General features: G+C 61.2%; 1 protein-coding gene across 15 annotated transcripts; it reads right to left on the bottom strand.

The window, feature by feature from the left end:
• On the bottom strand, nucleotides 1-27,257 carry FCHO1 (FCH and mu domain containing endocytic adaptor 1). Of its 15 annotated transcripts, XM_070586559.1 has the most exons (30): nucleotides 27,184-27,229; nucleotides 24,008-24,093; nucleotides 22,469-22,513; nucleotides 22,192-22,274; nucleotides 21,676-21,753; nucleotides 18,130-18,259; nucleotides 17,292-17,383; nucleotides 16,117-16,191; nucleotides 14,866-15,007; nucleotides 12,899-13,051; nucleotides 12,581-12,685; nucleotides 11,461-11,559; nucleotides 11,282-11,378; nucleotides 10,209-10,253; nucleotides 10,033-10,111; nucleotides 9,466-9,490; nucleotides 9,080-9,137; nucleotides 8,319-8,600; nucleotides 7,916-7,967; nucleotides 7,303-7,403; nucleotides 6,711-6,986; nucleotides 4,611-4,723; nucleotides 4,420-4,507; nucleotides 4,155-4,263; nucleotides 3,285-3,440; nucleotides 2,841-2,973; nucleotides 1,765-1,964; nucleotides 1,131-1,186; nucleotides 629-793; nucleotides 1-266 (listed from the first exon to the last, which is right to left on the bottom strand). In XM_070586559.1, exons 7-30 carry the CDS (start codon nucleotides 17,342-17,344, stop codon nucleotides 244-246), a joined length of 2,685 nt encoding a protein of 894 aa, XP_070442660.1. In that variant the 5' UTR covers nucleotides 17,345-17,383; nucleotides 18,130-18,259; nucleotides 21,676-21,753; nucleotides 22,192-22,274; nucleotides 22,469-22,513; nucleotides 24,008-24,093; nucleotides 27,184-27,229; the 3' UTR covers nucleotides 1-243. The 15 variants fall into 15 exon arrangements, with proteins under 15 accessions (XP_070442660.1, XP_070442655.1, XP_070442661.1 ...); XM_070586554.1 differs by lacking the exon at nucleotides 18,130-18,259; XM_070586560.1 differs by lacking the exon at nucleotides 24,008-24,093.

Genomic DNA, 27,257 nt, shown 5'->3' with positions numbered 1-27,257 from the left:
AAGGCTTGTCGTTTATTTTATTAGAAAATAAAGTGTTTATTCAAAGAACATAAAAGTCCAAGGACCTGTGTGGGCGCTGGCGTGAGCAGGAGTGAATCTCAGGCCCAGCCAGGCTGGCCGTGGGCGCCTCTCCAGGGAGGCGGGGCGTCGGCGGAGTCAGGGGCCCCAGGGTCCGCAGAGGGCAGGGAGCTGTGGGCGAGCACCAGGACACAGCGCAGAGCAGCCGCCAGGGCCTCTGTGGGCTCAGCAGCTCACCAGGTACATCCCTGTGGGGCGGGGCAGTGAGGGGAGCGGGTCCCCTGCCCCTCCCTGGGGTCCCCCAACTCTCCTCACATCACCCCTGACTCACTGTTCCCACAGCCCCAGGCCCGGGTGGCCCCTTGTGAGGGCAGGAGAATGGGGTGGGGGTGGGGTGGCAGTGGGGCTTCTTGTTCCCCCCAGGGGACAGCCCCTCCTGATCCTCCCAGTGGGGCCCTGACCACCCCTCCCCACCCGTGCCCCCCATCCTGGGTCTCCAGGCCCCAACACTGCCTCTCCTGCCCAAGCACCCCAAATGCCTCCCCCGCCGCAGCCCGCAGGAGCACAGGGCGGCGCTCAGGCCCGGCGTGGCCACAGGGCGGGCAAATACCTGTGGCGAACCTCCTCTTTACCAGCGACATGCGGTAGCCGCTGCCCACCAGCTCCAGGTCCACGCCCGACAGAGTGGCCCCCTCACTGGTGAACTGAGCGGCCACGGGGCTGGGTGTGCTGGGCCCCGAGCATGGCTCCCAGCTGGCAGACAGGCAGCCAGAGCCTGGGGAAGCCTGAGGTCAGTGGGGCCCATCCCCCAGCTCTGGTCCCGCTGTGACCTGGGCTCCTCCTCCACCTGACACCCAAGCCTGTTGATCTGTGGCCTCTGTACCCCCGCACCCTTTTCCTTTGGTCCCATGGGGCTGTGCGTGATTTGCAAAGAGGTCCTGCCTCAGGGTCTTTGCACCTGCCTGCCCCCAGCATGCCCTGTCCCCCAATGTTGTCAGAGCCCTGTCAAGCCCGTCTGGATGCCCACACTGCCCCACTCCTGGTACATCCCCAATTCTCCCTCAGTGTATATAAGCTCCTCCACCTGAGCCCTCAGCACAACCCTAACTCACCCCCTGCCTCGGACACATCTGGAAGCTTCCATAGGAGTCGCTTCTCCTCCAGGTTCCTGGCATCAAGAGAAGCTTGGTCAGGTCTCCCCTGGAGAGAACACTGGGAGCCCGGGGTCCCAGCTCCATCACCTCTTGGCTACACGACCTGAGCAAACCAGGTCCCCCCCCTTGCCTCAGTTTCGCCATCTGTGAAATGGGGGTGGGTTAAGGCACAGCTGGCACTTGAGGGACCTGCACCCTCGAAGCATCTTTAGGTGATGCCTTTGGACCTATAAGTCTGCCTTCGTGGCAGGTTCTGCCCTTTGCACAAAACAAGGGGAATGGTGCACTGGGAGGAAGAGCCGCGGCCGCGAGCCCCGGGTGGGAGGCAGCCCTGGGCAGCCTGAGCCAGCGCCCAGCCTCCTAGGCCTCAGCCCCCGTAGGGGAGGGACCACTAAGGGCCCGCAGGCAGAGCGTGTGCCACACGCGGGACACCCTGGAGCTCTCGGTGCGGGACATTCTCATTGTCAGGAACAGCACCCTCGCGTAAGCCGTGAGAGCTCGGGGCGGGCAGGCCTAGGGCAGACCCCAGCTGCTGCTCCAAGGGGCCCTGGCCGCACTGCCGAGCCTCCCTTGGCCTCCCGCACACCCTCACCAAGTGGCGGCCGGCTGCAGGCGCACGTTGGTCACCGGCTCCCCCACAGGCAGCAGGATCTGGACGTTGGTGAGCGGCGTGGGCACGGCCGTGGCTCCAGGCCGGTAGCTGTACTCCACCGAGACCTGAGTGAGGGCCGCCCCGCACTGCCAGTGCGCGCTCAGCTGCAGGGGCACGGCCTGCGGGCCCGGGCGCGAGAACTGGGGGGCGAGAACGGGGGGAGCACGCGGCTAGCGCCATGCCGTCCCGCCACGGGCACTATTCCACACCGCGACCCGGGCTCGCCGCCCTGCAGCCGACCGAACTCTGCCCCGCAGTCACCGCCCCCAGGGCCCTTCCCCTGCTCCGCCCGGCGGCGCTGCCGTTCACAGCCTGCATCGCCCCGCGTTTCCGGCAGACAGCAGGGCGGGGCCTCCCCTAACAAGGGCCCGCGGCCCCGCGCCGGGCAGGGTGGGCACGACGGCGCCCTCGCAGGAGGCGGCCCGGCCCCCACAGCCACCTCCCTGCCCGGCCGCCTGCCGCCCCCAGCCGCCCCCAGCCGCCCCCAGCCGCCCCCAGCCGCCGGCCTCTCCCTGATGCGGATCGCCCCGCCCCGCCCCCCCCCGCCCCCCCGCTCCTCCGCCCCGCCTCCGCCCCCCCGCTCCTCCGCCCCGCCCCGCCCCGCCCCGCCCTCCCGCCCCGCCCCCGCCCCTCCACCCCGCCCCGCCTCGGCTCCTCCACCCCGCCCCGGCCCCGCCTCCGCCCCGCCCCCCCGCCCCCCGCTCCTCCGCCCCGCCCCCCGCTCCTCCGCCCCGCCCCGCCCCCGCCTCCGCCCCGCCCCCGCTCCTCCACCCCGCCCCGCCTCGGCTCCTCCACCCCGCCCCGCCTCGGCTCCTCCACCCCGCCCCGCCCCGCCCCGCCTCCGCCCCGCCCCCCCGCCCCCCCCGCCCCGCCCCCCGCCCCGCCCCCCGCTCCTCCGCCCCGCCCCCGCCTCTGCCCCGCCCCCGCTCCTCCACTCCGCCCCGCCTCGGCTCCTCCACCCCGCCCCGCCCCGCCTCTGCCCCGCCCCGGCCGGCCGGGCCCACTCGGAATCCCACCTGGTATCGTAGGAGCACCACATTGTAGTAGGAGGCAGCCGGGTTCTGCTCTGCCTGGCGCTGCAGGGCGTCCGTCAGAGCCGCCATGTTGAGCCAGAAGTCTTTGGTCTCAGGGTCGCTCTGGGAGGGGTCACTGCAGAGACCAGAAATCATTCACTCCAACCCTCAGGAGATGCTTTCCCAGGGCCCCCAGCAGCCGGCTACCCCAGGGGCTTCCTAAGGATGTGGATTCCCACGCTTGGGCCCAGCAAAGCATGACCCCGGAGAAGGGACAGGGTGGGGAGCAAAGGAGGGAAGGGAAGGAAGGTTCAGAGAGGAAGAGCGACTTGTCCAGGGCTACACAGCAAATCCCAAAAAGCAGAGCAGGAATTCAGAGCTGGGGAGCTCCTAGCCTCCACCAGTTTCTGGGACCCTCTGCCCCTGCCTCTCTTCCTCCCGCTGTACCTGAAGAGCAGCTCAGCATTGGGCTGGAAGTGCTCAATGCGGGTCGTGTGCACGAGGCGGAAGCTGAGGACCGGCGGGGGTGGGGTCCCACTGAACACACGCACGATGCCGGCAGGGAAGGTCATGGTCAGCTCCCCAGTTACCCGAGCCAGGCAGCTGGGGTGGGTGTGAGGGGACGGAGTGTTGGCTCAGGGCTCTGCCTGGCACCTCAGCCTACCCTTTCTCGCAGCTCCACTGCAGCCTGTGGCTCCCCAGCCCCTCAGAAGCAGCAAGGTCATGACCATGCCCAACACCCTCATCCCCAACCTCCTCCCCTTGCTTCCCTGGCTGGACAGCAATCCAGGCACCAGGAAAAATCCACACTGGCTGAAGGAGGCAGGAACTCCTCCTTCCCTAGTTCTCTTTTCCCCTAGGCCACCAGGAAACTCAAAGCAAAACATTTAGTCTTGCAACTGTCCTCAACTTGGGTTTCATGTCTAATACTCTCCTCCTCTTTGTGGTTTGATTTTAAGGTCTTTGCTGCTGGGTGCCACCCCCAGATGATCCGTGGCCCCTCAATTCACCCCTAACCTGCCCCCTCCATGGGTCTGCCCTGTGGTCTTGCTCCCTTCAGTTCAATGCCCACAGGGACCTGAGAGGAGTTCCTCTAAACTGTGACAACGATGCCTAGCCCTGCTCACATGCACTCCATGGCTCCCACTGCCCTTGGGGCAGGGACCTGGTTGCTCTGCTCAGTATTCGAGGCCCTCCCACGGGAAAGGAGGTCATGAAGCACACCGAAAGGTTGCTCCTGGTGGAACCCAGACGCATAGCCCTCCGGGAGCTCTGTCTGCCCTGTCACTGTCTGCACCATCCCCCTTTACTGCGTACCTGGGGCTGTGGCCCCGGAAGTAGGCGTGGACATACTCGGTGAAGGCAGTGGCCACGGGCAGGGCATCCTGGGAGCCCAGGACCACAGGGCTTGGGCCCCGGGAGACTCCTGGGTGTGGTGGGGAGGAAATGGGGGACAGACAGATGGCGTGAGCACAAGGATGAGGCCCCGGAACCCGCCCTCTGCCAAGGGGGCCTCCGTCATACCTCTCAGCCACCCACCCACAGCAGAAAGGGGAAACCGAGCCCTGAGAGGGTCACGCACCGTGGCCTGTCTGGGAGGAGAAGCTGGGCCGTTCTGGAACTGTGCTGGGGGCCGAGGAGCCCAGTGGCGAGGGGCTGAGGGACCGAGACTGGAAGGGAAGGAGACAGACTGGGCTGTGAAGCCCCCAGGAGCAGCGCTGATGCTGGCCCGGGGCAACCCCAGCCCGGCTCCTGCCACGCCCCACACCCTACCAGGTCCCCGCTGCTGCGTGCGAGGGGGCAGGACACCTTCCTGGAGCGGGCTCTCCGGGGTGGCGCTGCCAGGCCGTCCCTGGCTGTGAGCTCGCCAGGCGCAGGCATCAGGTCTGGGGAGTGAGCGTGAGAACAGACGTGGCTGAGACACTGCCCTGTGCCTCCTGAGCCTCCCCAGGGGAGGGACTCAGCCAAAAGCTGGGAGTTGGGCTTATTTTTGGGAGACCTCCTGCTGGTCTGAAGTCCTGGGGCTTCAGAGGTGTCAGACAGGACCGCAGATGCCATCCACAACCCTGAACCGCCCAGACACCAGACTGGTGGCCCAATGAGGGGTGAGCTCCCTGTCCCTGGAGGTATGCAAGCAAGGATTGGATGCTTCGGAGGCAGGCATGCTACAGGGCAATTTGGCAGAGGGTTTTTATCCAGTATCAGGCAATTTTGTGACCTTCATGCTCTGAGAGTATGAGCGTGGCCTCCTACCCGGGCCCATGTCTGAGTCTCACTCTTCTAAGTTAACTAATCGTGGTGTAACACCCAAGACCCGCCCGCTCCGCTTCCCTGGGTCCTCTGCTCTGCCCCATCCACCTCCGCGGGCTCACCCACCTCCGTCCCACCTACAGGCCAGGCTGTGCTGCCCTCCGGCCAGGGCCTCCCAACAGCCCAGCTGACACTCGGGGTCCCTTCTGCAGGGGGGCTGCTGTGTGTGTGAAGGTGGGGAGCAGCATCCCTGGCCTCCCCCCACCAGAGGCCAGTAGCACCGCCCTGCCCCCCTCAGTGAGGACAATCTAGTATCAGTGGTGATGTTGCCAAGTGTCCCCTGGGGGGCAGAATCGGCCCAGCTGAGAATCCCTGTTCTTTTTTAAATTTTATTATTATTTTTTAATCTTTTTTTTTTTTTTTTTGAGGAAGACTGGCCCTGAGCTAACATCTGTGCCCATCTTCCTCTACTTTATATGTGGGACTCCTACCACAGCATGGCGTGCCAAGCGGTGCCATGTCCGCACCCGGGATCCGAACCGGCGAATCCCGGGCCGCCGAAGCCGAACGTGCGCACTTAACGGCTGTACCACCGGGTCGGCCCCGAGAATCCCTGTTCTACAGTGAAGCTCAACGACTCGACTTGTCCACACTCGTGGTCTACACTCACTCCCCCTGAACCTCCCTTGACCTGGCTCCAGCCGGGGTTTTCTTTAACCATGGAGAGCGCCAAGCACCCTGTCACCAGCGCTGGGATCTCGTGGTCACAGCCCACGTTCTCTCTGCCTCAGGCCCCAGGAGCCCACTGCCCCGCCCGGCCGCTCCCCCACGCCGCGCTGGGCCCTCTCCTCTCCCCTCAGCTCTGATGACCTCCTCATGCAGCTGCCCATGGGGGCCTCAGCCTGGCCTCCCGGAACTCGGTGTCCACGGTCCACGTGACAGGGAAAGGCCCTGCCTCGACATGCCCCCCCAGCTTCTTCCTCCCTACCCTCCCTGTCCCTCCCGGGTCCTGCCAGCTGCCCTTGGGCTGTGCACCCTGATTCCTCTGTGCTCTCACCCCGAATCTGTCTTTCCCCACAGTGACCCCATCGCCACCTGCCTAGACTCACCTCCCTGGGCTCCAGCTCCTGCCCTCACCCCCATGCCGGCAGAAGGCACGGGCAACCTGAGCCAGGGCCCCTCAGCTGCTCACAGCTCTCCCTCCCATGGCTCCTACCTTGCTGGGGGTAAGACACATCTCTCCCAGGGACGACCAGGCCCTGCTGACAGCCCGTCACCTTCTCCCTCTCATCACTCTGTTCTAGCCACACAGGTCACCTGGCAGTTCCTCAAGCCTGGTCCCACCCCAGGGCCTTTGCATGGGCTGTGCCCTCTTCTGGGAACATCCTCATCTCCATCAAATCTCAGCTCAGATGTCCCTTCCTTAGAGAGGCCCCACCTTTCCAAGTCCTCGCCCAGAACCTGTCACCTCCTGCCTTGTTCAATATCCCTCTCATTATTGTCCCTTCGAGGGTCGGGGTTTCTGCCACCTCAGTCCCTGCTGAGTGCCCCAGTTGGGGCGCTGGTCACAGCAGGCTCTCAATCCTCCCCCCAGGGCTCGGATAACTCGGGCGCTGGACTCACCTCCTCCGGCCACAGCCTCCAGCCCCCAGGGGCCCGGGGATGGCGCGAGGGGCTGGGGCGAGTCCGACGGTTGCACGGGCCGTGTCCCCCTCGACTCCGGGGGCGGCGCCCTACAGCCAGCAGGGCTCTGCGGGGTGCCCGGGCAGGGGGCCCAGGAATCCGGGGAGGGGCCGGGCGCCGCGTGGGACGGCGAGTCCAGGCCGGAGTCCTCCACGTTCTCGGGCGACGAGGACGAGAAAGGCGAGGGGCTGGAGGTGAAGCCGAGGCTGCTGGAGCCTGGAGGAGAGCGGGCGGCCAGCTCCAGACCCCGCCCACACGCAACCCCCCGCCTCCGAGGCCACGCCCACGCCGAGGGAGGGCCCGCCCCCAGCCGCGCCCTCTGGTCGCCTGCATCTCCGCCGACACCGCCCATCCACCCACAGCCACCCCCGCTCCCACAAGGCCCCGCCCAGCCTCACACCGACCCGTCTACCTTCCCACTGACCCCCAAAGCAAAGGACTCCCCATCCTCCCTCCAGCCTGGCCCGGCCGCCTGCCCTTGCAAGGCCCCACCCATTCTCCCGTTGGCCACGCCCACGCCCCCAGCCCCTACCTCCTTCACCTGTAAAATCTTCGTGGTCAAAGGCCGCCTCTAGGGGCGGCCCAAAGAGGTTCTTGGAAACTTGCTCGTCCGACTGCAGCTTCTCTGCACAGCTGGGGCCGGAGGGGACGAGAGGGGAGAGTCCCGTTGTTTCCAGGCCTCCTCCCACCTCAGGGCCTTTGCACACGCTGCTCTAGGTCTGGAGCTCGGCCCTCTCGGCTCTCCCTGTGGCCACCTCCTGCCCCTGTTCAAATCTCCCCCTGAAAAGCTCTCTACCACTGCCCCAACTAAAGTTGCCCAGCCCTGTCCTTCCTCACATCGCCTGCTTTAGCTTTTCACAGCACTCAGAAGGGTTGGAATCCTCGAACTTACTTGCTATTCTTAAAATCTGAGCCACCAGAACGCGACTCTGGGAAGGGGTCTTGGTCACGTGGCCCCAGAGCCCAGAACAGCACAAGTACATAGCAGGTGCTCCCCAATGCCACCGCACGGTGACTAAGGGCTCAGTCCCCCAGGGCGAGGGAAGGGGCGGCAGAGGCGGGCAGGCAGCAGGGCAGGCGGAGGGGGGAAGGGACGGCTGCCACCTGGCCTCGCGTGAGCCCATGGCCCACCCCACGGAGCCCACCTGCCAGTCCTCGGGGCGGATCGAGGCCTCTGTGGTTTCCCAGCAGCGTCACCTACGAGAGACACCCCTGAGCCTTCCCGCCGCCCCGCCTGTGGGGCCCCCGCTGCACAGGCCGCCCGGCCAGCTGCTCGAGGTGACCGACCAGGCAGAGGGGGGCTCAAACCCGAGGCAGCCTGCCCCCAGGCTGGGCTTCGTTCTTGGCCCCAACTGCCCCTTTCAGCTCCCCTTTAATGTTCATAATGACCCCATTTTACAGAATAGGAGACTGAGGGTCCGAGCGGGTCGGCAGCCTGCCCCAAGTCACGGAGCAGAGCTGGGATTTGACGCCACACCCACACTCCAGGCCCCGCCCCTCCTCCGCCTGCTCCTCCCCAGACTGAAGGCCCCTTAACAGGCTACTCACGTGAGGAGTGGCGTTTCATGGTGCCCTGTGGACAAAGAGGGGGCATCAGGCCGGCGCGTCCACCCCGCCCAGCCCTACCTGGAGCGCCCCTCGCCCGCCTCACCCCTGGGCCGGGAGGGAGGATGAGGCTGCCCGCCGTGGCCCGGAGCTGCGCGGTGGCCGCCTCGGGGCTGCAGGCCGGCGCCCGGGCCGGGACCGGCTTGATGTGCACGTAGAACTTGCGGGGCTCGTCGTCGTCGAAGTCGGAGTCGCTGGACGAGCAGCGGGAGGGCTCGGCTGTGCCTGCGCTGCGGTCAAGGGCCAAGCAGATGCCAGCCCGGGGCTCCTACTGGGAGGCCCTCAATGGACCACATCCCCTCCCGCTCAAACCCTTCAAGGCCCTGCACAGTCCCACCCCTCCCCTCTGGCCCCCTCGGCCCTGACACCATGTTTTTCAACCCCAACTCCCACTCCCACCCAAGGCTTTGCACAAGCACACCCTGCCCGAACTAGTGAACTCCTGTCCAGCTGCTAAACTCTAACACTGGTGCCCTCTCCTCCAGGAAGCCCTCTTGGCTCCCCCTCTGGGGTATCCCAGCTGCTCTCTCTCCCTCTTTCCCAACCCAGGCCCCATGTGGGAAGGATCTGCATTTGGATCTGCTTCATCCACACTGGAGGCTCCCCCATGGTGTACACAGAGTGGCTAATGGTGGAGGGAATCACTGTGGACAGAGCTTTGTCCTTGCTGTGCCAACAACTGCCCCCAGGGGGCGCCAGGATATTGTTCTGGGTCACATCAGGCCGGACAGTGAAACCTTCTTCGTCCACCTCTGCACACGTCTGGGGGGACAAGGCGGTAGTCAGGCTTCCAGGCTGAGCCTCCCCCATCCCACGCTGCCACGTGCCCCCGGGGCCCTGACTCTGACTGAAAACCAGCCCAATGGCAATAATGCCCTTCCCCGGGCCGGGGGTTCCTGGGGTACAGACCATGCCCCTGCCCGTGCTGCGGGGCGGGATTGAGGCCAAGTGGGGACGTCAGTCCTCCCACGTGGTCCACGGGAGGTTACAGCCAAGAAGGGATGTGACCCAGGCCCTGGCCCCCTGGAGCTGGGGCGGTGGGGGCTGACCCCTCCCGCTGGCAGCCCCACCGGCCTCCCCCCGCACTCACCCCTGACCCGGGCTCCAGGGCGTCTCTGGGGATGGAGAGACAGATGTTGGTGTTGGCTTGCCCACCTCACCTGGCCCCTTCCTCAGCCCTGACACTGGCCATGGCCCCTGGGGGTGGCCCCTGCTGCGACATTGCCCTGAGCTAGCCCTGCAGGCAGTGGGACCCTGGAGCTCGCTTGGGCGGGGGCAGTGAATCTGGAGTTGGTGAGCAGGGGGTGTTCTCAAACAGCTTGGACGGGGAGGACCCCTGGAGCTAGTCTGAATGGCTGTCCTGAGAAGGTAGGGAACGCAGGGGCGAGGCTTGGCAGGGGAATTATGGGGCTAGCCTCGGCAAAGAGAAGCATCCTGGGCTAGCCAGGGCAGGGGTCATCCTTGCTGTCTGGGAAAGGCAGCCCCTGGTCTAGCCTTGGCAAAAGGAAGAATTCTGGACTAGCTCGGACAGTGGTACTATTGAGCTAGCCTGGGACAGAGGTACTCCTGGGCTACCCTAAGCAGGGGACTTCTGGGCTAGCCTGGGCAGGGGGGGTCCCGGGCTAGCCTGGGCTGGGGCCGGGCGGGGGCTTCTCACGCAGCTGCAGGTGGCTCCCGCTCGCGCCGGCTCAGTCCCGGGAGGCGAAAGGCCTTGGCGGCCCGCAGCCGCTTCATGGCTGAGGACAGAGGGGGCGCTGAGCCGGGCGCCCTCGTGCTCAGGCCGCCCCCCGCCCACCGCCGCGCAGCCTGGGCGGCCGGCCCAGACGTACTTGCCTTCCTGCAGGGCTGCTGTGCTGTACGCCTCGAAGTCCAGGGGGCCTGGGACAGATGAGACGGGGCGGCTCAGCCGGGGCAGGCCGGCCGGGAGGGGCAGCGTGCACCCCTGGCCGCTGGACAGCGTCTGCTGCGCAAGCCCAGATGCCAAACCAGCCCCTGGGATGGGCCTGAGGGGCACAGGCCAAGGGTTCTGGCCCAGGCCAGGTGGTGCCACCTGGGGATGGACTAAAACGGGTGATGCCTGAGTCGCTTCCAGGCATTCCAGCATTTCTGGGTGGAAGCTGGGTGGGTCAGGGGCTGGACCACGAGTCTGTGCACTGGGCTGCGCCTCAAGTGCCAGGGTGAGGAGCTGGGACTCTCTCCTAAGGGCAATGGGGAGCCATGGAAGGTGATCTGGAGCCCGAGGAGCACGAGAGAGGAGGCCCACACAAGGAGAGGTGGCCTGAGCCGGGGCTGAACTATAGAGACAGGAGAGAGAAAGGACAGACTTCGGTGGTTGACTAGACTTGGGGATATAAGCCACGTGCTAGCATTTAATGAGTGCCTACTATGTGCCAGGCACACACTTTGCCCTTTACCTGCATCAAATGACTGAATGTTCACAACACCATTAGGTGGGGATCATTATCACCCCTACTTTACAGATGAGGAACCTAGGGCTCAGAGAAGTCAAGACAGATGTCCAAGGTCACACAGTGAGAGATGAAGAAAAGACACAAACCGAGATGTGACCCCAAACTTGTTCTCAACTCTTCCCAGACCCTGCACGTAGGCCTTTTCAAATGGGCCATCTGCTCAACAACCCTCAATGGCTCCCTTGGGCCATCGGGGTAGAGCCAGAACAGCTGAGCCTGGCATTCAAGGCCCTTCTGGTATCTGGTTGCAAGAGATTCACACACAAGATCAGGCATCAGACCCTCTTCCTGTTGGGCTGTGGAGTTAGATCTGCCATCAGCCCATTTTCCTGATGATGAGACCGAGGCCCAGCGAGGTTGACTCTCCTGCCTCCTGAGTCCTGTGCCCTCCCTGCAGCCAGGCCCGCAGCCCGACCTCACCAGCTCCTGGCTCACCAGGCTTCTCGCGGCCCGTGCCCTTGCTCTCCGCGAACTTGCGCAGCAGCATCTCCACGCTGACGTTCTCTATGTTCTGCTTAAACTCCTCGTGCACCTGGGTGGGGGCGGCCGGCGTGACCAGGCGAGGCTGGGCCCCCTTGCCCAGCAGCCCGGGCCCATCCCGCGCGCCCGCTCACCTGCCCGATCTGCACGTGGGTGTTCTCCACCGAGTGGGCGTAGGAGCCCAGCAGCGCCTTCATGTGCCGCAGGTGCGTCTCCTCCAGGGCTTGGAAGCGCTAAGGCAGGAGGGGAGGGGCAGACAGGAAAGTGGAGGCCGGGAGGAGTGGCCATGTGACCCAGCCTGACCAATCAGAACGTTCCAACCTCCTGTCATCAGTGATAGGTTTGGGGAAAAGCCAATGAGAGTCTGCCCTGTGACTTTTGCTGGAACTATGGGAAAACAGACACTTTCACACCCTGAGTCAATGAGTTGGTGGGATGTATGTGGGGGCCAATGGGGGCCACTTTGCTGCACACATACACATATAAACACACACCCAGGAGGGCATGTCTGCTTGGGAGTGAAGCCCCCCCAGGGAGGAAAACAGACTTGAAAAGCAGAGAGGCACAACTTCCTGCCAACACCATTTAAGCACCTGGATCCAGCCATGCCTGAAGCTCTCCTCTCAAACTTTTCAGTTCCCTGAGCCTATAATCTTCCTTGTCAGCTTGAATGAAGGTTTTTATCACTTGCAAAATCAGGAGGGAAAAAGCTGATTCCTAATCCTGAGATTGCAATCTGCTTTTCATACATTCGGGTGGACAGAGACCCAGAGAGTTGCAATGCCTTGCTAAAGGTTGCACAGCTGGTGAGGAATGGAGGCTGGACCAGAATCCAGGCCTTTTAGCCACCAAGAAATGTCAGGAGACTCTAAGCTTCTCAACCCTGCCCTGTCTTGTTCAAAAACCTCATCAATAATAATAGAAATAATAACATAATAATACCTTATAGAGTGATTTCTATGCACGGCATACTAGTCTGAAAACTTTCCATATAGTGACATTAAATCTTCACAGCAGCGATGAGGCAGGTGCTGTTACTGTCCCCATTTTACAGACAGGGAAACCGAGGCACAAAAATTATTTGGCTTTTGAAATAATGACAGCGTCAACAACAGAACGACAGCCAACCGGCTCTCGGGTTCTACCGCTTTAGGCCTGTGATTCTAAGCCTCCTGGGGGTCGAGCGTTCCGGAGGCCACAGCGTGCTGGGCCCAGGAACGCGTCGCTCTCCGAGGTCCGGACGCCCGGTCTTACCAGAGCCGAGTCCAGCATCTTCTGCTCAAAGTCGGCGCGGGCCGAATTGTACTTTTCCACCGAGCGCCGCAGGCTCTCCGCCGCCTTCTTGGTCTTGGTCTCGGCCTAGGAGGCGAAGGACGCGGCGGCGTCGGGAGGGGACACTCGGGGCGGTTCCGCGTGGCCGCAGCTCCCGGCAGGGAGACTCCTTGGGGCGCCCGGGTGTGGTGGACACACGCGGGGTCAATGTCCATCGCTCTGTGACACATTTTCCCGCCCCCACCAGGCAGCCCCGCTGCCGCTCGGCCGACTCCGGGGACCCTGCGGCCACGGGCCCACCTTGTCCATCTCCTTCTGGTTGGTGCTCTCCCTCCGCAGCCGCTCCTGGTCCATGCAGCGGTTCAGGTAGTTCTCGCGGGACTTGGGCAGGAGCTGGCTGACGCCCGCGAGGACCTGCACGGCATCCAGCGTGCCCACGGCTTCCTCCTTGCACTGCAGGGGCGGCCAGCGGGGCGGTGGGTGCCGAGCGCACCTCGGGGGCACCCTGCGAAACTCCCAGCCTCCCAAACGCTCTGTGCGAGTCCAAGAGGACTTTTTCTGAGGATTCTATCATTTTCAAAATTTTTAACTTTTTAAACATAAGCCTTTTTATATTTACACATAACTCATATTTCAGAAAGTTTTCAGTTTTGACCTCCCGCAGCTGATCCCCAGCCTCCCAGGCCCTGCCTAGGAGCCCCCATCATGCCTTGAAAACTTCTCCAGAAATCACCGTCCGTACACAGTCAAATGTCCCGGTCCGCCCCTTCTTTATGACCAGCGACAGCAGCCCCTGCTGCTTAACTCGCACCTAATAGTCCGCTCCCAATACAGTTGCGTATCAGCCCGCAGAAAACTTCACTGTCCCCCAACTTTAAAAAAAATTGCGGCTAAATACACATAACATAAAATTTACCATCTTAACCATTTTAAGCCTACAGTTCAGTGGCATTAAGTACTACCAACTCCCTTTGTTAATGAGGTTAAAAATCGAAGGCTCTCAGGCTCTGGAAATGCAAAGCATCTATGACTCTAGAATTATAAGCTTCGAACATCTTGGGATCCTGAGAGTCTAAGGCTCAAACCTTCCAAGATTCTAGGTTTGCAAGAGGCCAGAAATGTCAAATAACAAGATCTGTAGCTCAAGATCAGGGGTCAGCAAACTTTTTCTGTAAAGGGACAGACAGTAACTGTGTTGGGCTTGTCACACTCGACTCACTGCAGCTTGAAAACAGCCACAGACAACATGGTCTCAAAGCGACGTGGCCATGAAACGTGGAAATTAGCAAAAGAACCTTAACCAAACTGGAGCCGGGAAGGCCTGCAGGGGGAGCTCTCACCCCTCAGACACCATCAATTACAGCAAACAGGAAGAGAGGGACTTACCCTCAGACAGGAAGTACAACTACTTTACTACTGAAGGAAGACTTCTCTCCCCACCTGGCAACAGCCCAGCCAATGAGAAATGCCACAGCCCAGCCAGTGAGAAACGCCACAGCCCAGCCAATGAGAAACGCCACAGCCCAGCCAATGAGAAACGCCACAGCCCAGCCAATGAGAAATGCCACAGCCCAACCAATGAGAAATGCCACAGCCCAGCCAATGAGAAACGCCACAGCTCAGCCAATGAGAAACGCCACAGCCCAGCCATGAGAAACGCCACAGCTCAACGAATGAGAAGCCGTTGCCCGTGAACTGTCACTTTCTCCCAGTGAACTTTGCTTTAGAGCATCCCTTCCCCGCTCTCCCCTTTTCTCTAAAAAGCAGCTCCCCTCCTTTCTTCCTGGATTTGCCTGTGGTTCACCACAGCATGCACAGCCAGAATTGCAATTCTTTTGGCTATTAGTGAATAAACTCATTGTGAGATAAAATAGCTAAATTTGCTTTCTAAACTGACAGAACCAATAAAAGTTTATTTACTGGCTCTGAAATCTGAGTGTCACATAATTTTCACGTGTCATGAAATCACCTTTTGATATTTTCCCCAACCATTTAAAAATGTAAAAAGCATTCTTCGCCCTGGGGCTGTACAAACATGGGCGGCAGGCTGCATCCATCCGGCCCTCGGGCCGTAGTTTGCAGACCCCTGGTCTACAGTTTTGAGAGTCTGAAACTCAGCACTGCTCAGGTCTGTGAGATTGCGGGTTTGATGCTGTGGACTTAACCGAATTCTCAGAGGCACAGGGGCCGGAGGTCCTGAGGCCCCATGAGGCCTGGGATCCCGAGAGCCATGGGCAGCCCCCATCGGCCGGCACAGTGGCACACACCTTCTTGTGAGCCTTGAGCTGTTCCTCCCCGTAGCGGAGCACGTCCTTGATGAGGTCCTGCAGCTTCCGCGTCAGCTCCAGATGGCAGAGTGCCAGCTTGTCCGAGGAGACACGGAAGACCTCCCAGAGTGGGGCGAAGGTCCTGGAAACAGGTGGAGTTGTACCCAAGGCCCAGCAGGCTCAACCCCCCGGGGCCAGACAGCTCAGCCGGCATTGGCTCAGGTACCTACTGGGCCCTGTTAAGCGTGGACACATATTATCTCATTTAATCCCTGTTGCAACCACACGAGGCAGGCCTATGACAGAGAGGGAAACTGAGGCACGGAGGCTCCATAACTCACCCAAGGCCTCTCAGCAAATGAACATCAGAGCTGGGATGTAAATCCAGGCCCTGAGGCCCTGGAGTCCTCACTGGACTACAGGACTCACCTGCTACTCGTGGGCAGCTAAGACCCAACCCGCCCAAACCAAGTTTGAGGGGCTTTCCCACCTCAGCAGGAGGGGCTGCCTTCCCTCCCTGCTGCCTCCATTGCTGCCTGACAGAATCTTTGCCCCACAGCAGCCACAGGGAACTTTGCAAAATACCAGTGGAACCACATCACATCCTTGTCTGAAAGTCACCTGTGTGTTGGGCCCCGTGGCCCCGTCCACCTTCATCCCACCCCCTATCCCCTACCCCCCATCTCCACCTTGTCCAGGCCCTGCCGTTGTGCCAGCCTCTTGACTCGTCCTTGAACATGCCAAGTGCATTACTGCCTCAGGGCCTTTGCACTGGCTGAGCCGCCTGAGTGGGTCTCTGTCCCTTGGACACCCGTGGCTGACTCCTTGTCATCATTAAGGTCTCAACTCACAAAGCAGGGCCCCTCACAGAGGAAGCCCGGTCTCTCCTGCTCCTCTTCCCTTCCTGGCATGTGCACCCCAGGAAGGATTTTGCTCATGTGTGGTTAACATCTGTCTTACCACACACACCAGATGTACACAGCATAAAAGTGACCAGGGGTTTTATCTGTTGTAATTGGCACTGGGCCTCTGGTGCCTAGATCGGTGCCTGGCCCACAGTACATGCTCAGTAAATATTCGTTCAATGAATGAATGAACGAATGAGTTTTGAGAGAACGGACGAGATGCGGTCCTCTGTCCAGCTAGCCCCGTAAGTAGAAGGACGGCCCCTGTTCTACACATTGCATCTGAGGAGATGTCCCCCCCGGCACATGCTCCCGATGCCCCAGGGTCCCACCACGGCCTACTCACCCCATGGGGGTCCCGTTGCTGGCCAGCTTGGAAAGCTTTGCCATCGCCTTCGAGTAGGTCTCCTCGATGGTGGCCCTGGGTAGGACGACGGGAAAAGATGGGGAAGGCTCCGGGCAACCTTGGAAGAGGCCCCACCCCCCTGGGCCTCAGTTTCTCCATCTCAAACGTCTGAGCAGTGGCTCTCAGGGAGGATGGTACAGTCCTCAGGCAGGGGGCGGCGTTTTAGAAACGCATGGGAGAGGTTTTCATCCTTAAGCAATGCATTCACTAACGGCGGTCGCGGCAGCAGGTGGAATATTTTTTGAGCACATATTATCAATACTTCATATGCTCTGTCTCATCTAATTGCAGGAGACAAACCCATATTTCCTTTCTCCTTCTGGACAGACACTGCTAAATGCTGACCGCGCGCGGTTTCCTCCTGACTAACAGAACCTCAGTTTTGTTTGGGGCGGCAATGTGCCAGTTACAGCCGATCACCCACGAGGGCACTTTTTGGGAGAGGTGCCCATGGGGTACCACGGGTAACAGCGGATGGACCCAGGTGCTCCAGGCCCACGACAGAAAGCGTGGCCCCGTCCTGTACGGCTCGGCCGGCCCGCCTGACAGCCACAAAGAGAAAAAGCTGGCGATGAACACGCGGACCGCCCAGAAGGAACGGGTCTCCAGCAACCGGGTGCTGGGCAGCAGAGGCTGTCTTGCAATTTGAGTTTATCATGTTTTCTGGGGCACGGACATCGGAGCATGTATTTACATGCTGAAATGTAGATTATTTCATCACACACGTGTTTTATCATCCTCAGGGCACGAGATCGAGTTTTCAAAATTCCCTCGTAAGTGGGTCATGGTATGGTCTCTTTAGCAGGAGGCGTTAGAAACCCGGGGAGTGTTGCTTACAGGGGGCCTGAGGCCGACAGTGCTGAGAACCGCTGGTTTCCCGCAGCCCGCGGGGATCCCGACCGACCGGGCAGGGCGTGGCCAGGGCAGGGCCGTGAGGGGGCGTGGCTGCAGGGTTGTGGGCGTGGCCGTGACATGGGCGGGGCAGGGGAGGGAGGGCGGGGCCAGGGCAGGGCAGTGGGGGCAGGGCTGTGGGCGGGGCCTGACGTGGGCGGGGCAGGGGAAGGAGGGCGGGGCCAGGGCAGGGCCGCGGGGTGGGTGGGGCACGGGGACCTCACCTCTCCCGGATGAAGTCGGCCAGCTCCTTGGTGGAGACGGGTCCCTGCTTCATGCTTTGGTACAAGACGTCAAAGCCATGGTTCTTCTCGCCCTGCAGGGGATGGGGGTGGAGATTGAGGAAGGGGGTGGAGACGGCATCAGAGTCGCCGAGCAACAGGGGCGTGGACAGGAGTCAACCAGCAGAAGTCCATCCCCTTGGCTGTAGTGGTTAGTTCAGGCCTAAGCCAATCAACCCGTTGCATTTCCCCCTGGTCACAAGGATTGGTTCATGGGCTATAAGTTGGTCGAATCAGAAAGAAGCTTGGAATTTTTGTCCCATAGTTGAGGGAGAGACGTTCTCTTTCGCTGGTTGTCTCACTGTGTCTATCTTTGTGTCTCCATCTTTCTCTCTCTCTTTCTCTCTGCCTCTTTTTTTCTGCCTCAATCAGTCTCTTCCCCTGTGTTTCTCTGTCTGCATCTTTCCTTAAAAGAGGAATTATGTGGGCACAGGAACTATTGGAAGCCAAGTGGAACCATGAACTTTGGAAAGAAGCTGAACCCGAGAGAGTCTGAATAAAAAAACGGTGTTGAGTCGGGTTGCTGGATCAAACTAACCCTGGAAGCATCACTATCCCACAACTTTTCAACTTTTGTGAGTTGCTGTAACCCCGGTTATTTAACTAACTGTAGTTGTGTTTTCTGTTCTCTTCAACATGGAAACGCCCTCTCTGAGATCCCCAGAGTAGGGTCTGGGTCTGACACCTCTCTCATGACCAGCAATGTCCAGGACAGGGTAGAGCACAGGAAGGCCATTTGAGTTCGTTGACTAAGTGAACAAATGGGTTAATCTGCTGTTACCTGGTGCTGGTGGGAACAGAGCCGCTACCGGGTGCCTGCTGCTGCCTCACAAACCCTCTTTCCTCCCAGTTCTGGCGTCAGCACTGCGATCCACGCAAGTCACCGGCCCTCTGTGAACCTTTAGTGGCTCCTGGTTAGGACGGGGGCAGGGAGTCATCTACCTCTCCCATGGGGATGAAGGAAACACCAAGACGAGCCGCATCATGGTCCCACGGGCACCTCAAATTTTTGCTAACTCACGGTGTTAGTTAACATTGCCTTTAAATTCACCCATGTTTCTTCTCTACATACATTGATTCAAAAGGGCCACTCCTACCACTATTCCAAATGGAAAGCGGCCCCCGCGCCACCGGGAGGGCACAAACAAGGCACCAGCTCTGTTTTGACGCCGGCCAGGTCCCGTCCCCAGGGAAGACCAGCCGCGGGCAGGGCGCGAGGCCCACACTTAGGGCTGACGGCGGCGGCTCCGGAGGGAGGCGATGCGCTGAGTCCCGCCCGGGCCCCGGGGCGGCCCCGCAGCTCCAGCAGGCCCTCTGCACCGGCCGTTTCCTCCCTCCTTCTCCAGCTGCGGGTCCCCCTCCGGGACGGGGACGCCCGAAGGCGACAGTCAGAGGTCCCCGTCAGAGAATAGTTTTCCCCGCCGTCTGCGAGTTTCCCTCACGCCACTTGGCCTTTGCAAAGGACCTAGCCCAGGGCCTGTCCTTGCTAACGGGACAATCCCAGGGAACTCTCGCTTTTACGCAAAAAGACGAACAGCGCAAACGGCGCTCAGCGTGTGGGCCCGGCCCCCGCGAGGCGAGGCGGCGGCGGCGGCCACCCGGCTTGGAGCCGCGTCCCGAGCGGCTGGGCTTTTTCTCGCTTTATTTAGGCGGGTGATGTTTTGGGTCTGAGAAGGCTCAAAACTTTTGTCCCATATAAATGAGTGGTAACTGCTTCTTCACTTTCCCCGTTGGCTTGGGAAGGGTCTCCGCAGTGCTCCTCTCAGACAGCGGCGACCTGCGTCCAGGGAGCCCCGGAACCGTCTTGCTGCACCAATGGAGCAACCGCAGCAAGATCGCGCAGACCCAGGACAGCATCAAGCCCACACCTCCCCACAGTCGCTCATTCTAGAACCATCAATGGCTCCCGACTGCCCACCAGCTGCTGAAATGCATAGTCCTTCGTCTGGAGATGCCTTCCCCCCTCATCTCGCGGCTTCCTCTTGGCCTCACCAGCAACACAGTAAACAGTGCGAAGGCTGTGCCCTCCCGGCGCCCGCGGCTGCCAGCCCGCACTGCTGCCCACCCATCCAAACCCGGCCAGCTCCCAAGGGTGACTGCCAGGCCCGCCTCCTTCAGGAACCTTCTCAGACCCTCCTCACACCCCACTTCCCTGAGTGTCCACTGTCCATCCCGCCAGCGCCCCAGGAATATATTTTTTCTCTTCTCAAGTCTAGTGCTGTACTTCCACGGTTCCACTGCCAAATCCTCCTTCTATGCACTGGGTCACTTTAGGCCAGTGACTTCACCTCTCTGGGCCTCGGTTACCTCATCTGACAAATGGGGACAATGACAGCGCCCAACTCCCATGGGTCTTGGCGAGATGAGGCCGGGGCGGGGCCGGACACAGGGCCTCTTGCACAGCAAACAGCCCACAGCCCCACGCCCTGCCCAGGGGATCCTCGGGGGAGGCCGCACCAGGCACCGCCGCCCAGGCCAGCATCTGGGGCTGACTTGGAGCCAAACGCTGGCCCGTTTCCCAGGCCTGGCAAAGCCCCCAGCAGTGTCTGCCTCCCTCGGGCTGGGCTGGCAGCCGAGGGTCCTGGGAGGGGCTGTCTCTGGCCTGTGTCTCCTATCGGAACCTCTGGACTCCAGTCTCGCCCCCACACCAGCCCCGAGGGATCATTCTAACACAGCCTGATCAGGTCTCTCTCCCTCTCACACTTCCCCCATGGCTCCCCAGTGCCCTCTATGCCTCCAGCCCTGCCTTGACCCAACAGGACTGGGGCATCCCTGTTTGGCTTGATCTTTCCTGATGAGCCTCTCTCAGGCCAGACAGGGCCCCAGCGTCATCCAGCAAAGACCCACCAATGCAAACAATAGATTAAAAGAAACAGATATTCCAGGGGCACTCTCTGAGTCCCGGGGAGGTGAGAGTGTCTCTGCCTTCCCAGATGGGGAAACTGAGGCCTTGAGATGCAAAGTCATCCCAGCAGAGCCCAGTTCAAATCCCACTGTGCACCAAGCTATCTTTGGCTGGGGGCGGCCTGGGGGTGGCTGCTATTTTCTCTTTGCTGATCTGAATTTGCTGCATCGAGCTTGCATGCCTCATGCAATTAAAAAGAATTTAAAATAAATGTAGGTGCCTCATGCCATTAAAAGAAACTTAAAATAAATGTAGGTGCTGCTGTCAGGGTTCCAAAATGTGGGCGATGAATGATCCTCAAATGGTCAACCCCCTTACACATAGGCACCAACAGAGGCTCAGAGAGGGGCAGCCCCTCATCGGGGTCACACAGCCATTCAGAGGCAAAGCCTGGGACCCTGACCCTTGGGGAGGAGGTGGAGATCAGGCCCTCCAAAGGTGGGAAGGGGTGCGGCCCCTTTAAGAAAGCAAGTGCCAGTAAGAGGAGCCCCAGCTGGGGAGGGAGACAGGCCTGTTGCCAGGGGCAACCAGTTGCCTAGCAACGGGCTTCCTCTCGCAAGCTCAGGGCCTGCAACTGAGGAAGGGGCTTTCTGCCCTGGTCCTTCCCTGACTCTCCTGGTCACACATCCTCTGTGGCTCCCCATTAGCCTGGCCCTGAAGGAGGAGTCCTTGTTCCCTCAACTAGCCACCGAGTGTCACACCTCCAGGCCTCTGCCCAGGCTGTTCCCCTGCCTGGAATGGCTCTCTGCCATCCCTGAACATGGCAGCCTTCGAAGCCGGGCTCCTCCTCTGGGCCCTAAGGCTGGCTCCAGGCTGACTCTGCAGGCAGGGCTGGCGGGGTCTGGCTGGCACTGTGTCCCCCCAACTGGGGGCCTCCTTGGGGTCAGGGCTGGGAGGGAGCCCCAGCATCTCGCAGAGGTGGCTGCGCGTGGGCTGGTGGTGGCAGGGGGAGAGGGAGGGGAGGAATGAGAACAAGGCCCCCTCCCTGGGTGCCCTGGGGTCACAGCATGCGGTCCCCCGCCTGGGGGCAGAGGGGCAGGGGCCCCCAGAGACGGAGTCAAGAAAACCCCCAACTCTCCGGGGACGTGGCAGACGTGGGAATTCCCAGCCGGAATGAGCCGGATCCCGGAGGTCCCGCCCAGCCCTGACTGCACTCTCTTGCCTGCAGCTTCAGGTGAGAGAGTCCTCCGGACCTCAGGTCCCTGTTGTTCAAGGTGTGACTTGCCCAAGGTCACAAGGCCTGTGCGGTCTGGGGGTGTAGACTCAAACCCAGCCTGACTCTTCGCACTTTAACTTCTACGCCCTGCAGACCCTCCACCTGCCCAAGACTCTGCCCACAAGCCACCAGCTTCCCCCATTTCCATAAAAGCCTCCACAGCTCTGCCAGGAACCCCCATCAAAATAAGAGTGGGTCTTACTTACCCAAAAATGCTCCCCAAAATACGACATCCCGATGGCCTCTGTGGAGACCCCTGCAGGCTTCTGTCTAGTGCCTGGTGCCTGTCCAGAGAGAGAGGCAAGTTTGAGCTGCAGAGTAACGGCCAGCTGAGAGCCTGAGGAGGGGAAATTCCAACTGTCCTCTCTGTGGAGGAGGGAGAGAAAGGATGGAGGAAGAACCAAAAGCCCCAAGTGTAGAAGTATGCCAGGGCCTCTGAGATGATTCAGCCCCAGGCCTCGCCTCCAAGTAGCCCCCAGTCTAGGGGGACAGAGCTGGATACAGATGCCCCTAGTCCAGTGGGGTCAAAGCTGGACTAGGTGGAGGGATAGGGGCTGGGAGAGCCCAGACTAGAGGAAGGGGCATGGGAGTTTGGGTTTTTAAGTATGAATAGGAGTTCACTTGGTGGTGGGGGGTGTTTACTGGATGAGCTCTTGCCCGGGCAGAAAAGCTCTGGGCCATCTCATGTATGAGTCCCACCCCTCAGAGGGGAAGCCACTTGCCAAGGTCAGACAGCCAGGAAGTGACTTGTACTCTGGGCCAGCTGAGTCCAGACCTGAGCACTCAGCTCCACGCTGGGCAGCTCCTGCGGGAACAGGGTCTGGTGAGAGATGGACACTGGGCCAGTGGTAGGCCACATTGGGGGTCGGGGCCCCTCAGGGTGTCTGAATCCCTCCACAACAGTGCCTGCCTCATGCACACTCCTGGGATGGAGAGCTCACCCCTCACCATGGTGACCCAGCTGACACCCAACCCTGCTCCCCAGAAGCCAGTGTTCACCTGGTGTCTGAGTCACTGTCCAGCTCTGTGCCTCAGTTTCCCCATCTGCAAAACAAGACAGAACACCTCGAAGGGGTCTTGCTGGGGCACCCCAGGCCGCCATGCAGAGAGGGCTGGGCTGAGCCACCCAGGGAGGGAGGGACACTCAGTGTCCTTGGCGTGCTCTGGAGGCTGGCTCGTCACCGTCACTGGAGCCCCAGGCCTCATCCATAATTCATGATCCCTCGGGCAGCTCAGCAGCAGCTGGGAGCCCAGGGCGCAGAGGCAGCCGGGATGGGATGGCGAGCGCAGGCCGGGAAAGCTCCCTGGGCCTCATCGGGAAAAGACTGAGCAAGGACCTTGGACAAGGCTGCTGGAACTGAGCCTCAGTTTACCTAATCTTGAAAGTGAGTTTAATTTGACCCATTATCCTCTGGCCCCTAGTCCCTTGACTTCTATGAGTCACCCGGCACCCACCACGTGACCACTCTGGGCAGGACAATGCGAGGCTCCCTGAGCTGATTCAGCCCTGGGCCTGGTCCCTGAGGAGCCCCCAGTCTAGTGGAACAGTGCTGGACACAGACACCCCATGGTCCTGCAGGGTCAGGGCAGGGTCACATGGAGAAACAAGGACTGGAGGAGCCTGGACTGAAGTAGGGGACATGGGAGCTGGGGATTTAAAGTATGAATAGGAGTTCACCAAGCAAAATATTATTTGACTCATCCAACATTCCCCACCATCACCCGCTGCTGGGTGGTGCTGGGGCCCCTGAGCGACTTCAGGCCCCAGCACAGCCCCTGAGGAAACCCAGTCTGGAGGGGAGCATGCTGGGCCCACATCCTGAGGGGGAGAACCCGAAATTCCATCTCATTTCTCAGTCTCTGGCCACGACCTAGACCCTGAGCATCTCCACACCCCTCAGAGCTGCCCTGGCCCATGTGGGACCGCCTGCCCCACGCGGCCACTTAATTTTAAACCAAGTGAACTCAAAGACAATTAGCGCCCAGCCCCTCAGCTGTGCCAGCCTTGCTTCCGGGGCGCAGCAGCGCATGGGGCTGGGGGCCGTCCTGCTGCACAGCACAGATGCAGAAAGTCCCGCCACAGGGCGCTGCTCTGGAGGACCCTGGGGGCCCAGACACCAGGACTCACCACTGTGCTCCCGGCTCCAGTGGCCCGCCCCTCCCCCACGGAGCCAGGCTGGGCGCTGCGCCCCCTGCCCGGGCAGAGACCCAGCCCCACTTTACAGAGGAGCACACTGAGGCCCAGAGAGGTCACTCACGGTCCCCGGCTCACCGTCATTGTGTCCCTGGCCTGTCTGCCAAAGAACTCCTGTTTGAACCATGACATGTGGCCCCGGGTCTCCATGTCTCCTCTGCCGCCCGCACCCCACCCCACAACTCAGAGCCGTCCCGGGGGCGCAGGGTGGCCCGCACAGCCAGGCCCGGCCCAGGAAGTGACACCTGCTGTTTCTCCTGAAACCTGGGCCCGGCAGAGAGGCCTCCCTCCTGCCACTGAGGGGTGAGGAGGGGCAAGGGGGCCTCCCGGGAGCTCGAACTCACCAGACAGGGCAGCGAGCGCCGTCGGACGCGGCGGGCACAGGAGAGAGCCACACGGCCTGCCACTTCCGTCAGCACGAGCGCGGCCCCTGTGCTGGGGGACAGGAAGCTCAGCCCGCCCCGCCCACCGCCCAACAGCCACCTCGCCTCCCCCAGACCGGCACCCCTGGCACCTCCCTGGAGCTGCGAGGGCCGTGGGCAAACAGAGGCCCCTGATGTGAGGCCCGCAGCCTGGGGCTATTAGTACCAAACAAATGACAATCGTGACAACAATTGTGAAATCATAGCACCCACAAACTGAGTGCAACCCTGGGCTAAGCTTTCCACATCTCGTCATCCCAAGGTGGACCAATGATGCCTGCTTCACAGAGGTGAAACCAAGACTCAGAGAGGGGAGTCCACTTGCCCGAGGTTGCACAGCCTGCGAACGGCAGCACCGACACTCCCACCCGGGGCTGCATTAGGATGCTCATGGACCCGAGGCACTTTTGCTTCGGGCCCTTTCCTCCATTAAAAAAAGAAATTTAACTATATTTACAACGGCACTGGCACAAAGGTGAACATGTTTATATCATATATTAACATGTTTTCTTTGACCCCAAAGCTCATGTGTTTCCTTCTGATTTTAAAAGAAGTTAAAATATCTTCATAGACCCCTAAAAGTACTATACCCGAGACACCGTGGTCACCGCATCTGATGGAGAAGTCAGCCTGCTCAGGCCCAGGTCTCCTGGCCTCTGCAGCACCAGGGCAAAGCCCAGAGATGAACAGGGACTTGCCCAAGGTCACACAGCAGGTTCTTGACTGACCTGGATGCCCCCATCCTCTGGGTGCTGGAAGCAGGGAACAGAGTCCTCCCGAGGGTGTCTGACATGAGCCCCGGGCAGTGCCTGGAGATCCTGCCTCCCAAGCACCCATTCCCAGAAACCCAGGGCTCTGAGCCAGGTTGAGTGGTCAAGCAGGCCCGGGAACAGATACAACAGGACAGGAACCGCCAAAGAAGGCAGGGCTCGTTCGTTCGTGCTCCTGGCCAGGCGTCCGGAGCCCCTGACCTCCTGCTGGGCGACCTTGGGCAACCCCTGACCTCTCTGGACCTCCAGGGGCCGGTGAAACAGGATCTGACCTTTTGCTGCCCCCGGACTCCAGTTTGCGCACAGTAGGGCCAGTTTGGGGGGTTTTCTGTCTTTTCAGGAACCGGGCGCTTGGCCTGTGCAGGTGCTGCGAAGTTTCCATGAGCAGCTCCGTCCTGTGTTTCCTGCACTCTCGCCTGGACACCAGGGCCGGGACCCTTTGCACTGTCTGCCTTGATTCTCACCACAGCACCTTGAGGCAGGGTCTCATCCCAGCCATCACCCCAACAGGGAAACTGGGGCACAGGCTCCACTTACACAGCAACTGGGCAGTCAAGCAGGCACCTGAGCTCAAGCCCAGGAATTTTCAGTCCTCCCCACTGGGCCCCTCCCTCTTCATTGCTTCATTGGCAAACACCTACTGAGCACCAACTGTGTACCTGACTGCCCGCCTCTGAAGGCACAGCAGGCAACACCCTTGCAGACTCCAGCTGTGTACCCGTTTATGATCACCAATACTGTAATTAGGGTTATAATGACCACGTCTGCCTTTACAGCACTCCCCCTCCCACAGTCAGCTCCGAGCTCCCAAGGGGGATTCAGCCCATTTTGCGGAAGAACAGGCCAAGGCGCAGGGGGCCAAACCACACGCAGGGGGCCGGCTTTGAAGCTGGGGGTGTCTGCCGCCCAGCCCAGGGCTGCCCTGAGCCCACCACAGGGACAAGCTCCAAGGGGCAGGGCACGGGCTGGCCGGGCACCTCCCGCCTCCTCCCACCCAGGACCCTGCTCAGGAACCGGCTCGCCCCTGGCGTGGGTGACGGTATGTGGGTCAGGGCGTGCCCTGGGCAGTCGCGCCGCTGCGACCAGGGTGGCGGGGCCCCTGTTCTCACAATGGCAGCTTGGCAGTATGCTTTACTGTCTGGCAGAGCAGCCCTTCTAGCAAGGCCAGCGTGTGACTGACCAGCAACCCATTTTGCAGTGCAGGAAACTGAGGGTCAGAGGCCAGCAAGGCATATGGGGGGCTCCAAATCCATTTCTCTCTCACCCCCAAACCAGTGACATCTTAAGCAAAAGGGTGGAGTCAGACATGGTCAAAAGATGGGGTGGGTGGGTTCCAGAATCTGTGGGATACAGGCTCTGCGCCCCAACCCCACTTTCAAAGGAGGGAACCGAGGCTCAGGGAGGTGCTGTCACCTGCCCAAGGTCACCAGTGAGGCAGGTCCACTCGAAGCCACCTCCTGGTCCCCACTGCGGCTGGGGCAGGCGACTCTCAGGATCCAAGGCAGATGGAGGGGCCGCCCACCCTCCAACCCTCCTCCACACCCCACTGGCAGTCAGCCTGCAAGATCCTAATTTACCTCAATTTATTTTAATCCCAGGGAACAGATGCTCACTGCCCACCCCCCACTGAGGCAGGGACCACCCCCAAGTCCATGATCCAGGCCCTTCCAGACCTGGCCTGGCCAGTCCCTGCCAGGCAAGGGACCCACGCTGACCCCCTCCTCAGAATTCCAACCTTGGGGTCCCTGCAGAGGGTGCCAGTGAAATGCACCCCCATCCTTGTGGAGGGGGCTGGGATAGGACAGTCTAGAGGAGGGGTCAGGGGACCCCCAGCTCCCTCACCAGGCCTCGATTGGGGTTTATAGTGGAGAAAACGGGAAGAGGGTTCCTCATCTTGGTCCCCTGGGGTCTGCAGGCCAGAGATGGGAGCAGAAAAATTGGAGGTGGTCTCCACTGCGACTGTCCTGGGTCCCAGGCTGGAGAGGGAGCGGCGCCCCCATCTTTGCAGCCCTGACCTCAGACCCAGGTTTAGGCTTAGAATAAACGGATTTGGGGAGGGGTCTCGCGTCTTAGGCGGCCCCTGCACGCTCTGGTTCCAGGTCAGGAGACGGGAGAATTGGGGAGGGGTCCCTATCTCGCTCCGCGGACCCCCGATTATCACCAGGGAGGCGGTCGGGGCGCCCGCCGCGCAGCCCCCACCTCCTATTCGCCATCCCTACCGCCCCGCCGCGCCTTTGCCCCCCGAGGCCACCAGGGCTGTCGGGCGCGGTGTGCACGGGGGGCTCCGGGGCCAGGGGGTTTCGGGGGAGTCCCGGAGACCGCACTCACCTCCCGAGCTCGGGCCGAGCCCCGTGCCCGCCGCCACCTGCGACTCAGACGCTGACACCGGAGCCCGCCCCGCC

The sequence above is a fragment of the Equus przewalskii genome, chromosome 20 (assembly GCF_037783145.1).
Source record: "Equus przewalskii isolate Varuska chromosome 20, EquPr2, whole genome shotgun sequence".
Lineage (NCBI taxonomy): Eukaryota > Metazoa > Chordata > Mammalia > Perissodactyla > Equidae > Equus > Equus przewalskii.
The sequence above is the reverse complement of the archived record's forward strand: the minus strand, read 5'-3'. Positions and strand labels throughout refer to the sequence as shown.